Raw genomic sequence first — 12,623 nt, forward strand, 5'->3', positions numbered from 1 at the left:
ATGAACCGACAGACGAAGAGAGAGAAGCGCCATCCTCCGATCCCCGATGTCTCGGTTTTTTACTGTTTCATCCTGACGATTACAGCTTCTGTATCACTGGAATATTATTGTTTGTGTAAAAGTTTGTAATGACGATTATTATTGAACTGATTAACATTTCCTGTGTTTCATGATCCTGATTCGGCCTCTGAGTCTGATCCCGTTCCTGGTCCTGATTTGGCCTCTACTGGTATTGATTTTCTGGAGATTTTTCCAACATTCTGTGAGAGACCTCACACAGAATCAAAAAGAAATCAGGAGAACTCTAATCTGCTGAATCTAAGTTAGAAGTTTAACAGGATTTATCAAAACATGAAGTTGAATTAGAGAAAAAATGGGCGGATAAAACTGTTCCAAACAGGATTTATGGCTTCTGTTTTCCATCAGCATTGATGGTTTTCAGTTTCATTTAACGTCAGAAGTCAGATGACCAGTAGCCTGATCATAATATGGAGTTTGAGACAGGAAGTAGAATCAAAAAGTTTCTTTAGCCTCTCAGGCACAAAGTTATAGAAACAAATGAAAAAATACAACAACAATAATGACAACAACAACAACAACAACAGTGGGACTGACTGTTTCCGTCTCAGAAAAAGTTTAATTTGTGAATATTAAGTTTTAGGAAATGTGATTCCTTTATTCTGTGTTCTGTCGCTGCCCTCTGGTGGTAGAGCGGGGAATTACATGAGTATGCGCCATTCACATGCAAGTGGGGGGTCATGCATGTAACTTATCCCCCTCTAGGCTACTGCTGATTTATGATTTTATTGCATTTATATTGTTGTCCTTTTCTGCTCTTTTAATTGATGTTGAGGGCCCTGTATAGGTGCGTTAAATAAATAAAATGTATTATTATTATTATTATTGTTATTATCATTATTATTATTATTATTATTATTATTATTATTAAGGGTAACATGAGACTGCATGGACAAAGAGAAACATCTCTTGCAAACTAAATTCTCTGAACATGAACCAACCAATCCTGAATGTTCGGTCAGAAGGCGCATGTCCCTATGTCACTATCGTTCTAATGTCTGCAGAAATGCAGGTAACTGACCTTTTGTTTTCCCTCGGGGATCTATAAAAATGATTCTGATTAACACCAGAATATCCCTCATCTACAACAAACCCTGCTGATAGAAAGAATATAATATAATATAAAGAAATAAAAACAACAAATTTAGAGATATAACATCTTTTCATGTGATTTTCCAAAAACAAAAAGGAGAGAAAAGTTAGAATGTTTAACACTTAAGGAATTTTTTATAAAAAAAACTTACAACACTGACTGCATAATTCTGCTCCACCTTTCATAACAGGAACCGTCACTGTCCCCAGAGTTGATCAGAACACCCAGAACTATGTTGGGAATGTACTTTAGCCTTTGCAGGAGGCACAGCTAACTAAAACATAGATTAAAAAGGGCTAAACTTGATTTCTGGATGTTTGACCTTGCTCACGCTCTTACGCAGGCAAAATCGGTATCAAACGGAGGTATCACACAGGCGTACGTAGGTCAGCTCTTAATCACTTGAAATGGTTCCCTTATGTCAAGAAAAACAACAACGAAGGGGAGACAACCAAGAGTGGTTACTACAAGGCCAATCCACCATGTTTGGGACAAAGAAGCTGAAGCAAGCCGAGTGATTGGGACGAATGAAGGCTCCAACGAAGGGAAAGCTAAGTCTAAACCACGGCTCCTCCCATCATAAAGCATGTACATTAGATTGATAATTTAATATTGATACTTGTCTGTTTTGTTGGTCATTTCATGGCCCTTGTGTAAAAAAAAACCTTTAAAATAAAATACTGTCAGTGCGAAATACCACAGTATCCTGTACCGTCACCGTACAATTATATTGTAATCATTTATCTAAATATTTGCATTTCTGTCAGTAGAAAACTATGATGCACATTCATGTGTTTTGCTGGGAGGTTGTTGGCCAAACAGAAAAGGTCCATGTGTAAGTTTACTTTATATCTCCAATAAGAAAAACTTTAGAAGTCCTTGGACACGGCCTCAGCTTCCCCAACCCCTCTGCACTCACAGGGCTCCTCACATAAGGTAAGAAGGGACCTGTTGCCTAAGAGTCACATCTATAAATAAATATAAATCTATGTGAGTGAAGAGGAGGTTAACTGACCTAGATTGTTAAATCCTAGTATGTCTGTTTTTTAAAGTTCGGCATACAGTGAAAATAATTATTGGACGAGTAAAGTAGGAGATTTAAGGTAAAGTCTGGTTTAAGTCTGGATAAAATATTTTTTATTCACATTTTTTGACAAGTTTTGTTTATGTTTTGTTCTATTTTGTTTTTTTTTCTTTTATATAAGGAATAAATATTAGTGGAAGGGTGTGGTTGTGGGACTCGTGGACTTTGATAGGCTGAGTAGTGTCTCTGTGTGTGAACCCTGAGGAATATAAGACCTCTTGACCTCTGCTTCACCGGCATGTTCTGGTGATTTCCATGCAAACTGGCTGGCTGCTCTCCTTGCAGCAGTACTAGAATTGATGTCCCACAACTATCTGTTGTTATGAGACGGAATAGTGATATAGAAAAGCGGGTAAATTGAAAATGAAGGTGCAAATTATCTTATGATACAGAAGAAAAGGACCATATGAAAAAGACTATATATCTATGTGTCTGTGTAGTGAGAAGACATCCCTTTTAATTCTAAATCCCCACCCTCATCGACCATATAGTACCAGGGGTGCAGATCCGATGTCAGGATTGGGGGGGACACCAACGTGATTTTAATTTTTAATTTTTTGCCAATATGCAACTCATACCATGCCATAAATTGGTAAAGGCTCGCCAAAAAATACTGCACAGGGAATCATTTATTGTGCTTACCTTTCTTGTTTATTCGTCCTAAACAGCCAACAGTGTGTGTCACTGCTTACTTAACTGTTATATTCGTAATTCATAATTTTAAGGGTTTTGGGCATGTAGTGTCTACTCATCTCAAATTCTTCTCACCATCTTCCTTTTATCCTATGGGACTACTTTATGCACGATCAACTGATATATGGATGAAATATGGAGCCCTAAACAAGTTGTTTAAACTAACTGATCATGTTTTAACACCGTTATGGTGGTAAACAGTTCTAAAAAAAAAAAAAAAAGGACCCATTGCTAAGAGCGCAGAACGTTGACAAAAAGTCATTGTCGAGCCCGTCAAAAAAATTTTAAAATAATAATTCAGACTAAAAAAAAAATGTATGGAGTAGCAATACTTTCATTTTGTACACGTCAAAACGCACCGTGGATGTATTATTTTTTTAGAAATATATTTTTAATAAATATTCTACATATTCAACCTTTAAGTCTGAAAATACATTTGTTCAATTTTGAATAATTTAGGGTATTTTTATTGGGGGGGCAATTAATGTTTTTCAGAAATTGGGAGGGACTACTACATGGAAACATTGGAACAGATGTTTGCATGTATTTTAATGTGTGACCTGTATTTTTTATGTATTTTCATGTATTTTATATAGAACCTTTTGAGTCTGTAATAAAGTATTAATTCTGGTTTTATAATCTTGGTCTGAAGGGGGCGTTTCTGACCCGGAAGAGGATTTCCGGTCACGGACGTGCACGATGGCGGCTCACATGTCGCGCTGCAGGACCTGGAGTCGCTTCCAAAGGTAAAACATTTACAAGTTAACATCCTCAAATCGAGAGATTATATAGAGACACATATAGACACCAGCGCAGACAAACGGTCTCCAGTGTCTCTCTCGTGGCGCATGCGCAGTCTGCAGCCTCATTACCGAAGATTAGCCGGCTGCTAACTGCTAACATCACAATGAGGTTTATTGGCCAAGTCAGGTCAAACAAGACTCACTGTACAGGACTGTCTCAGAAAATTTGAATATTGTGATTTTCTGTAATGCAATTACAAAAACAAAAATGTCATACATTCTGGATTCATTACAAATCAACTGAAATATTGCAAGCCTTTTATTATTTTAATATTGCTGATCATGGCTTACAGTTTAAGAAAACTCAAATATCCTATCTCAAAAAATAAGAATATTCTGGGAATCTTAATCTTAAAGTGTAAGCCATAATCAGCAATATTAAAATAATAAAAGGCTTGCAATATTTCAGTTGATTTGTAATGAATCCAGAATGTATGACATTTTTGTTTTTTTAATTGCATTACAGAAAATAAAGAACTTTATCACAATATTCAAATTTTCTGAGACAGTCCTGTACAGTGAATTGACAAATGTCAGCTCTTATTAAGTTTAGTTTAGTTTATTTGCACAAAACAGAACAGTAAAAACAATGGTCAAATGAAGAATTGTGCAGGAGAGGTAGAAGCAAAAAGGCTTATGAAAATGCCTCCCCTTTAACAGCAGCAGTAGCAGCTGACTTCAAAACAAAAACACAATATAGAAATACATAATATAAAACAGAAAAAGACAATTTAGCATGAAAAAGAAAAACAAAATTGAATTATTGAAAGATAGGAAAAATGAAGAAGATGTAGGTTAATTGCATGAAAAAAGTACAATTTAACAACTCCAGAAGTGTTTCTGATCTTAACCAAAGAATGATTTTTTTTCAAGTGTTTTTTGAACAAAGCCAGTGAAGATATTGATTTTAGTGTTGTAGGTAAATTGTTCCATAGGGATGGTTCTCTGTATTTTAAAGTGCGTTGATTATGTGAAGTCCGTCATAAAGGAAGGTGAAAGTCCTTTGAGTGTCGTGTCTGATATGAATGGATGTCTGAGGAAAACTTAAAAATATTCTGGAAGCTGAGTGGTTATTAACATATATACTTTTTTTTTAAGTTAAAGGTGCAGCAGTATGAGCCTATGAGACCTACCTTTCAATAGGTCATGGTTATTGAAAGGTGCATTGTTAGAGCATATGATTGTGTTTATTAGTATTATTATTATTATTATTGCACAGTGATTGATATCTCTGAGACACACCAGGTTGATGTTATTTTACAGTTTCGGGGATTTAATTCAGTTTTTTGCTTCAGGAAATGTTCCAATTTACCTGCATGTTAGCTGGATATCTGTTGGTAACTTATGTTACCAGGAACATACTTGTGTGAGGGTTTGAGTGTAAATTAAAATATAATTTGTAATTTGTGCCGCTCAAATTCATGGTACTACATAAGCAGAATTTGTGTAGTAATTAAAATATTATGTCGACTACTTCATTTTAAATTTTTTGTCCATTAAACCTCCAGGAATAAACTCCTGAAATCACATTTTTATTGTTTAAATATGTTTGAATGGGGCATTTAACTCTTAACTGCTGCCGTGTGTGATAGGTTACAGTGGTGTAATCTACACACTCGTTTTCCAACTATTATATTACCATTAGCTGGTTATCTTCTACAAATACAACCATCCTACAAAACTGACCCGTGGACTGTAGTGATGTGCGGATCGATACTGAAATATCGATACTTCCGATACCAGATCTGTTTGCTCTAAAATCAATTCTCAAATGAAAATATCGATACTTTTGATACTTCAATCATTTGCAGTAATGCATTAACAGGGATACAGTGGAAAGTAACAAAACTATTCAGAGTCTGTCTGACACGCTGCTGGCAGGAACTACTTTTTTTCATTTTCATTTTCATTTTTATAGTGATTACCTTATTTTTTTGTATTATTCTCATTTATTTTAATGGTTTTATTATTTTACTTAAGATCTTTTTAAGTGATGGAAACAGCTTTTTCAAACACTCTGGTTCTTCTGTTGTTGTAACAGCTCGGCTGTATTGTGAATGAGCCGCTACCTCAGTATACCGGTACTTCTGATTTAAAAGAAAATAGCTAAATAAGTGACTCTGATGTCTTGTATTCTTAAGCTATCTAAAATACACCAATTTTAGATGTAACAGGCACATTAGGTGTATTTGCACAATGTATTTGTATTGAATCGGTATCGCTGATACCCAGTACTCGAGTTGTGAAAAAAAGTCAGGGGGGATGGTGGATTTTATCATATGGGGACAGATAATTTGTGCTGATTACAAATAATATAATATATTAGAATTAATAGCACTGACCAAAACACCTGCAGAAATACTGCAGGAATGACATGGCAGCAGTTAAATGCAGCCTTCTGTAAGCTTTAAATATCCACTGGGCTTACATCAAATACATCAAAACACAACAATAAAAAACAGTTTTCTGAACTTATTAATATGCCTCTGTCCTTCACAGGGTAAGTAAATGGATCACTGCAAAAACTCAAAATCTTAACAAGAATATTTGTCTTATTTCTAGTTAAAATGTCTCATTTTAGTAAAAAAAATCTCATTACACTTAAAACAAGACTCATCACTGGAAACAACAATTTTCACCTGTTTCAAGTAGATTTTCACTTGAATTAAGTAGAAAAATCTGCCAGTGGAACAAGATTTTTTTGCTTGTAATAAGAAGATAAATTTACTTGAAACAGGTGAAAATTGTATTGTATCTTCACACTGATGTCTTATCAATGTAACTTTTTCTTGGCACTTTTTCTACTGTAACAACTAAAAGAACAAAGAGAAAAAGAACAACAGGTTTTCAAAAAGTTGTTTTATTATGAAATGCATAACTATATTTTTCTGCCCTCCAGAAACAATGAAATGTAATTTCTCACACAGCAGTTGTCATAAATGTCATACATTTTCAGTATATGTTTTCTCACAGCTAAAACTTTAAATACTGTCCCCCCCCAAAGATATGGCATTACAGCTTATCGAAAGTACAGCAGTGGTGCCGGATACCCAAACATCTCCCTCTCCACACCACTGCCTGGCATCCCAAAGCCGGCGTTTGCCTCCGTGGACGGGCAGGAAAAATATGAAACAAAGATTACCACCTTAGAAAATGGCCTCAAAGTCGCCTCCCAAAACAAGTTTGGTCAGTTCTGCACAGTTGGAGGTAAGTTGAGGCTTCGATTTTCACATCCATCCATCCATCCATCCATCCATCCATCCATCCATCCATCCATCCATCCATCCATACATCCATCCATCCCTCCCTCCCTCCATCCATCCCTCCCCACAACGTGATGAAATGTTTTTTCTTTTCTCAGTTTTAATAAATTCTGGGTCTAGACATGAAGCAAAGTACCCGAGTGGAATAGCACACTTCTTAGAGAAACTAGCCTTTTCTGTAAGTAAACAAGCAAAAACGTGACAAAATGAACAGTGAATGATGTTACGTGAAGCAGCAACATTATTTTTTTATCTTTAGTCCACAGCTCAATACGGGAGTAAAGATGAAATCCTTCTAACGCTGGAGAAACATGGCGGCATATGTGACTGCCAGACGTCGAGGTATTCGACACTTTCCTTCTAGGCTTTATGAACATAAAATGTGTTACAATCTTATGTTTCCTTGAGTGAGAGCGGTGGTGATGGTCTCTGTTTGTGCTGCTTGTGTCTCCGTGCAGAGACACCACCATGTACGCGGTGTCTGCAGAGGTGAAAGGTCTGGACACTGTGGTCAGTCTTCTGGCGGACGCCGTGCACCAGCCTCGCCTGCTGGGTAAGTCCGCCTCTCATCAGGAGTCTCCGGCTGTCTCCATAGCAACATGAACTGAGTCTGCTTGGTGTAGATGAGGAGGTGGAGATGACCCGGATGGCCGTGCGCTTTGAGCTGGAGGATCTGAACATGAGGCCGGACCCCGAGCCCTTACTCACCGAGATGATCCACGCTGTGAGTGACACCTCGTGGTTCTGATGTCCTCGGGGGGTTTTATTGATCCAGTTCAACCGTGGGATATTGATTCTTGCGGCAAAGTTCTTCTGATTGGCTTGGAGAGACATTTACACATTCAACTGTGTAGCAGCCCTCGGAACCGACAGAAGAGAAGTCTCAAACGGGTGCCATCACGTTTGTTGCCGCTCTTCCAGCACCGTCAAACTAAAAGTATGATACAAATAAACAAAGGTGCATAGTTTTATACAAGATATCAATTACAAGCTTAAAGATGAAGGAAAAATATGTCCACGTAAAAGCAATAGGCTACAATAAAGCAAATATTCACATTAAATTCACAATAAACATTGTGAATATTACAATAAACCTTCGCCTTACATAATAACTGAATAACTGAAATGTCACCAGTGAATTTCATACCTCACTCCACTTTCCAAGAGTGCAAACTAGCAGTCCATTAGATCCTTGCGGGTAGCATTAGTTCACGACAGACTGAACAGGAACGTATAAACATACGTTTAATATATGATTTAAAACAAATGTATACAAATAAAATGTAAGAAAAACAGTGAGAAAGTGTCAGGTTTACTTACTGTATAATATAGTGTACAGTTTATAAATGAGACACCAAGTGTTGTTCACGTCAACAAAGTTGCCGTTAGGCCGAGATCTGTTTTGGACGTGCGATTTCAAAATAAGTCTTGAATTATGTGGCCATTTACACCCTTTTTATCTTGCAGCAATTTGCTTTTAATATATAATAAATTTGATAATCTACAATGTCATTATACAATGTATAACGACAGTAAAAGGCATGTAAATAAAGATAAATTAAAAAATTCTGTCAGGCACCAAGCTCTGAGTTTTACTTTTAATTTGTAATTTTTGCTTTGGTAATTTGATACAATTTTGTCGTAAATTAAACAAGTTTCAACCCTGTTTTACCTGGAATTGTTTGTTTTTACAATTTTATTATACAAATGATAGTCACAACACTGTTTTCATGTGCTGCTGGACTTCTATTGATCATCTTATTGCTGCTGATTGCTTCCAGGCTGCATATCGAGGAAACACGGTCGGACTTCCGCGCTATTGTCCCGTAGAGAACGTGGACAAAATTGACAAGAGCGTGCTCCACAGTTACCTGCGTAACTACTACTGTCCTGAGCGCATGGTGTTGGCCGGGGTGGGAATCGAGCACGATCAGCTGGTGGAGTGTGCCAGGAAGTACCTGCTGGGGGTGAAGCCGGTGTGGGGGGCGAGTGCACCGAGCACACCGGCCAACGTGGACCTCTCCGTGGCTCAGTACACCGGCGGCATCGTCAAGGTGAGCACCAGTCTGCGGTTTGGACCCAAATGTTGCTTTCCGGTGCCCAAATAGAGTAACAAGCGTCTTTTTTTCCCGGGTCAGATGGAGAAGGACATGTCGGACGTGAGCCTCGGCCCCGCCCCCATCCCAGAGCTCACCCACATCATGATCGGCCTGGAGAGCTGCTCCTTCCTGGTTGGTGTTTGCAGTTTCACTGAGAGTCCTGTCGGCTGCCTGATGCATGCTGGGTAAAACCGAGGTTCCTTTTTGCAGGAGGACGACTTCATCCCGTTTGCAGTGCTCAACATGATGATGGGGGGCGGCGGTTCCTTCTCGGCAGGAGGACCCGGGAAAGGCATGTTTACCCGCCTGTACCTGAACGTGCTCAACAGGTGAGCCTCGCGACGGCTCCGAGCCTCTGGCTCCGTCCCGGACTTCACCAACACAGAGAATCCAGTTGATACTGATCCGTTTATCTATCCGCTGTAGGCATCACTGGATGTACAACGCCACCTCCTACCACCACAGCTACGAGGACAGCGGGCTGCTGTGTATCCACGCCAGCGCCGACCCCAGACAGGTTGGTGAAGCCGTCTGTGATGGAATTGGACAGTTTCGGTCTGACCTCACCCCTCATTGCAATACATAAATTACCAATTCTAACTGTAATATTCATTCCTGGCATTTTCATGATATATTGTTTCATAGTGTATTATTATATTAAGTTATGAAATCTCATGGGATGTTAAACTATAGTATTATTATATTGTTATATATTATAGTATGGTGATATCATTTGGTTATGTGTTATATTTTATAAAAATTATATTATATTAGGATATTACTATATTATGCTATATTTATATTATATTGTGCTACACCACTCTATATGATAATTATTTATTTGTTTAACTTATTTACTCTCGAATTAATATTCTCAATTTATGTATCTACTTTCATCATCTTATTTACACGCACACACAAACTGATGTCGTCTTTTGTCGTTGTTTGCACTGTATGTTAATACATTAAAAAAAAAAAAAAGAATTGGACAGTTTCTGATGATTTCAAAACACTTCCTGTAGTAAATGTAGAACATGTGGCAAAAATTACTGACAATCAAGGTACCTGGTTTTGTTAAGAGAACAACATATTTATTTATTTATTTACTTATTTATTTATTTATGGAAAATAAGCCTGGAAGTATCTTACGGTCTGGGGAATAATTCATATTTACTCTGATGAAATCCCTATAAGACCTGATTTATTTGTTTATCTTCCTGGTGCAGATGTTAATGTTAGCAGGGGATCTTCCCTTAAATTATCCATGTCTTTAAAAAAAAAAAAAAAAAAGAAATGTTTGGTACTATAAAAACTTTACAACTGTGTCATGAGTACAGGTAGCAAAAAAAACAATTGTTTTAATCACAATAATGACGTTTCCCCCCCCCCAATCCCCCATCCCTTTCATAATTGATTTCCAGTTGCGGGAAATGGTGGAAATAATAACCAGAGAGTTCATTCAGATGTCCGGCAGCGCAGGAGAGGTACTGGTCCCCGTGCGTTTACCTTCATCCCCCCTAACCCTGTAACTGGAAACCACAGCCTGTATTCCCCCGTGTCGTTGCCAGATGGAGCTGGAGAGAGCCAAAACTCAGCTCAAATCCATGCTGATGATGAACCTGGAGTCCCGGCCCGTTATCTTCGAAGATGTCGGCCGCCAGGTTCTGTCCACGGGGAAGAGGAAACTACCGCACGAGCTTTGCGACCTAATAAGTGAGTCATCGGACAGATTCACACTTGTCTTCACCGTTTCCTCTTCATTGGTGGAATAATCAACATTCCAATGATTTCCAGGCAACGTGACGGCCGGCGACATCAAGAGAGTGACCACCAAGATGCTGCGCGGTAAACCGGCGGTGGCGGCTCTCGGCGACCTGGCGGAGCTCCCCTCGTACGAACACATCCAGGCGGCGCTGTCGAGCAAAGACGGCCGTCTGCCGCGCAGCTACCGCCTGTTCCGATAGACCCGGCTGCTCCCTGGCTGGTTCCTGTACATGAACTGGACCTGGAGATGACACTAGTTCCCTCCCGACACGCAGACCACTTCGGTCTGGGAGGGCTCCAACACCCGGACGCGATGAGAAACATTTGCCTCCACAGCGATCTTAGTCTGCGTTCAGCGGGAGGATCCGTACTTATCGTCTGCAGGAGCCTCACGTTGCCAAAAGTTTGGTTTCCAAGGGACGTTTTTTCCCCAAACACACAATAGTTACAGTCATTTCGCCTTTAAAATCCCAAATGTTAGACGGGCTGTTACGTGTATTGATGAATAATATTGATCATAGACTGGAGGAAGATGTGGGTTAGTAATAATAGTAATAATAATAATACTGTCAACACCCTAAAAAACATTTCTACTGAGTGGAAAAAGACTTTAAAAAGATCTTTTTACCGTATTTATGCGAGAGAACCGTCGGATCCTTATAGTGATGCACATCGAAAGTTACCTGATGAATGATAGAAAGGTTTTCCTCCTCTTTTGGGCTCCAGTGATTACGGTCTGCCTGAGAACCTGGAGGTGGGGTTGGTGGGTCTCGTCATCTCTCGGCATCACCTAGCAACCGTCTGGGATGCTGCACGTAGTCGAGGGATTGCCTGCTCCACAACCGGATTAAAATGCAAACTTTTGCTTTTAAATTTATTAAAACTATAGCTGGAAGATGTAATCCTTCTGTCATATGTTTAAATGTGAAAAATATATTTTATTTTAATTGAGTTTGTCTACAGTGATTCCTGAGAGCCAACACGCATCTGACTGTCTGCCTACCTGGGTTCTGTCGTTGTACAATTATCTTTTTATTTTAGTGGGACTAGCTGCTAAAATCACAGTATTTGACAAACATTTCACCTTTTTGTTCCCTGCGGGAGACGTGTATCTGAATCAGGTCAAAAGCCTTTGATATTGACATTTTCAATGGTCCTTGAACGCAACAACTTAACTCATTAAGTGAAGTAACCTCGGCTCTCCGTCGACACTAAAAGACTTTTCTTTCTCCTGCTCCCAAATACTCTCTCAGGTTTATTGTCTCAATGTTAGAAAACCTTCTGACTCAAGTCCATACTGTAAACTCTTAATATCTGTCTGGTGAATAAATGGAAGTATGTGAATACAAACATCATCTTAGAGATCCTGCTTCTCACTAATGGACAGAGTTCAGCCAACAAGGCGGGTGTTTAAACATTTATTACAGGTTACAGCTTAGATGACACAAAGTCGCAGGTTAAGACAAAAAGTCCCGTTGACACGAAAGCCAAGACCCACAGGCACTTCTATTTTTCTTTTTTTAAATGAGTTGAGCGCTTCTCATGCTTGCAGCGGGAGTTTCATACATGAGCTACAAACAGTACATGAGTTCTGAAGTCCTTATGGGTTTCATGGTCAGATGAGAGGTAAGGCAAAGTTAGTCTGCTGCAGAGGATCACTTGGCCTAATAAGGTTACTGTAACAGGCATTTCTAAACAAAACATTACAGTTTTATAGGATGAGTTCCTTTTAAAAAGAGTTAAATA

The 12,623-nt window shown here is 38.7% G+C and overlaps 2 protein-coding genes across 3 annotated transcripts in view; both read left to right on the forward strand.

The window, feature by feature from the left end:
• LOC133450950 (uncharacterized) overlaps positions 1-624 on the forward strand; it is a 10,290-nt gene extending 9,666 nt beyond the window's left edge. For both annotated transcript variants that reach the window (XM_061729851.1, XM_061729852.1), the window contains exon 3: positions 1-624. This exon is cut by the window's left edge. In XM_061729851.1, the coding sequence (XP_061585835.1) occupies positions 1-4 (4 nt within the window). In that variant the 3' untranslated portion in view covers positions 5-624.
• A 3,001-nt stretch (positions 625-3,625) lies between these two features.
• Positions 3,626-11,828, forward strand: pmpca (peptidase, mitochondrial processing subunit alpha). Its single transcript, XM_061730517.1, has 13 exons — positions 3,626-3,694; positions 6,756-6,958; positions 7,113-7,192; positions 7,274-7,356; positions 7,473-7,567; positions 7,638-7,738; positions 8,796-9,068; positions 9,153-9,245; positions 9,324-9,442; positions 9,540-9,630; positions 10,535-10,597; positions 10,682-10,826; positions 10,908-11,828. The coding sequence occupies exons 1-13, from the start codon at positions 3,648-3,650 to the stop codon at positions 11,075-11,077; spliced, it is 1,563 nt and encodes a 520-aa protein (XP_061586501.1). The 5' UTR covers positions 3,626-3,647; the 3' UTR covers positions 11,078-11,828.
• The last annotated feature ends 795 nt before the right edge of the window (positions 11,829-12,623 follow it).

The sequence above is a fragment of the Cololabis saira genome, chromosome 9, assembly GCF_033807715.1.
Source record: "Cololabis saira isolate AMF1-May2022 chromosome 9, fColSai1.1, whole genome shotgun sequence".
NCBI lineage: Eukaryota > Metazoa > Chordata > Actinopteri > Beloniformes > Belonidae > Cololabis > Cololabis saira.

What these genes read in the sequence shown, in the direction of transcription:
- pmpca (XM_061730517.1), top strand. Translation starts at nt 3,648, where the DNA reads ATGGCGGCTCACATGTCGCGCTGCAGGACCTGGAGTCGCTTCCAAAG. An exon ending in TGTGACTGCCAGACGTCGAG is followed by an intron (nt 7,357 to 7,472) that starts GTATTCGACACT and finishes GTCTCCGTGCAG; the next exon opens with AGACACCACCATGTACGCGG. An exon ending in CCAGCGCCGACCCCAGACAG is followed by an intron (nt 9,631 to 10,534) that starts GTTGGTGAAGCC and finishes ATTGATTTCCAG; the next exon opens with TTGCGGGAAATGGTGGAAAT.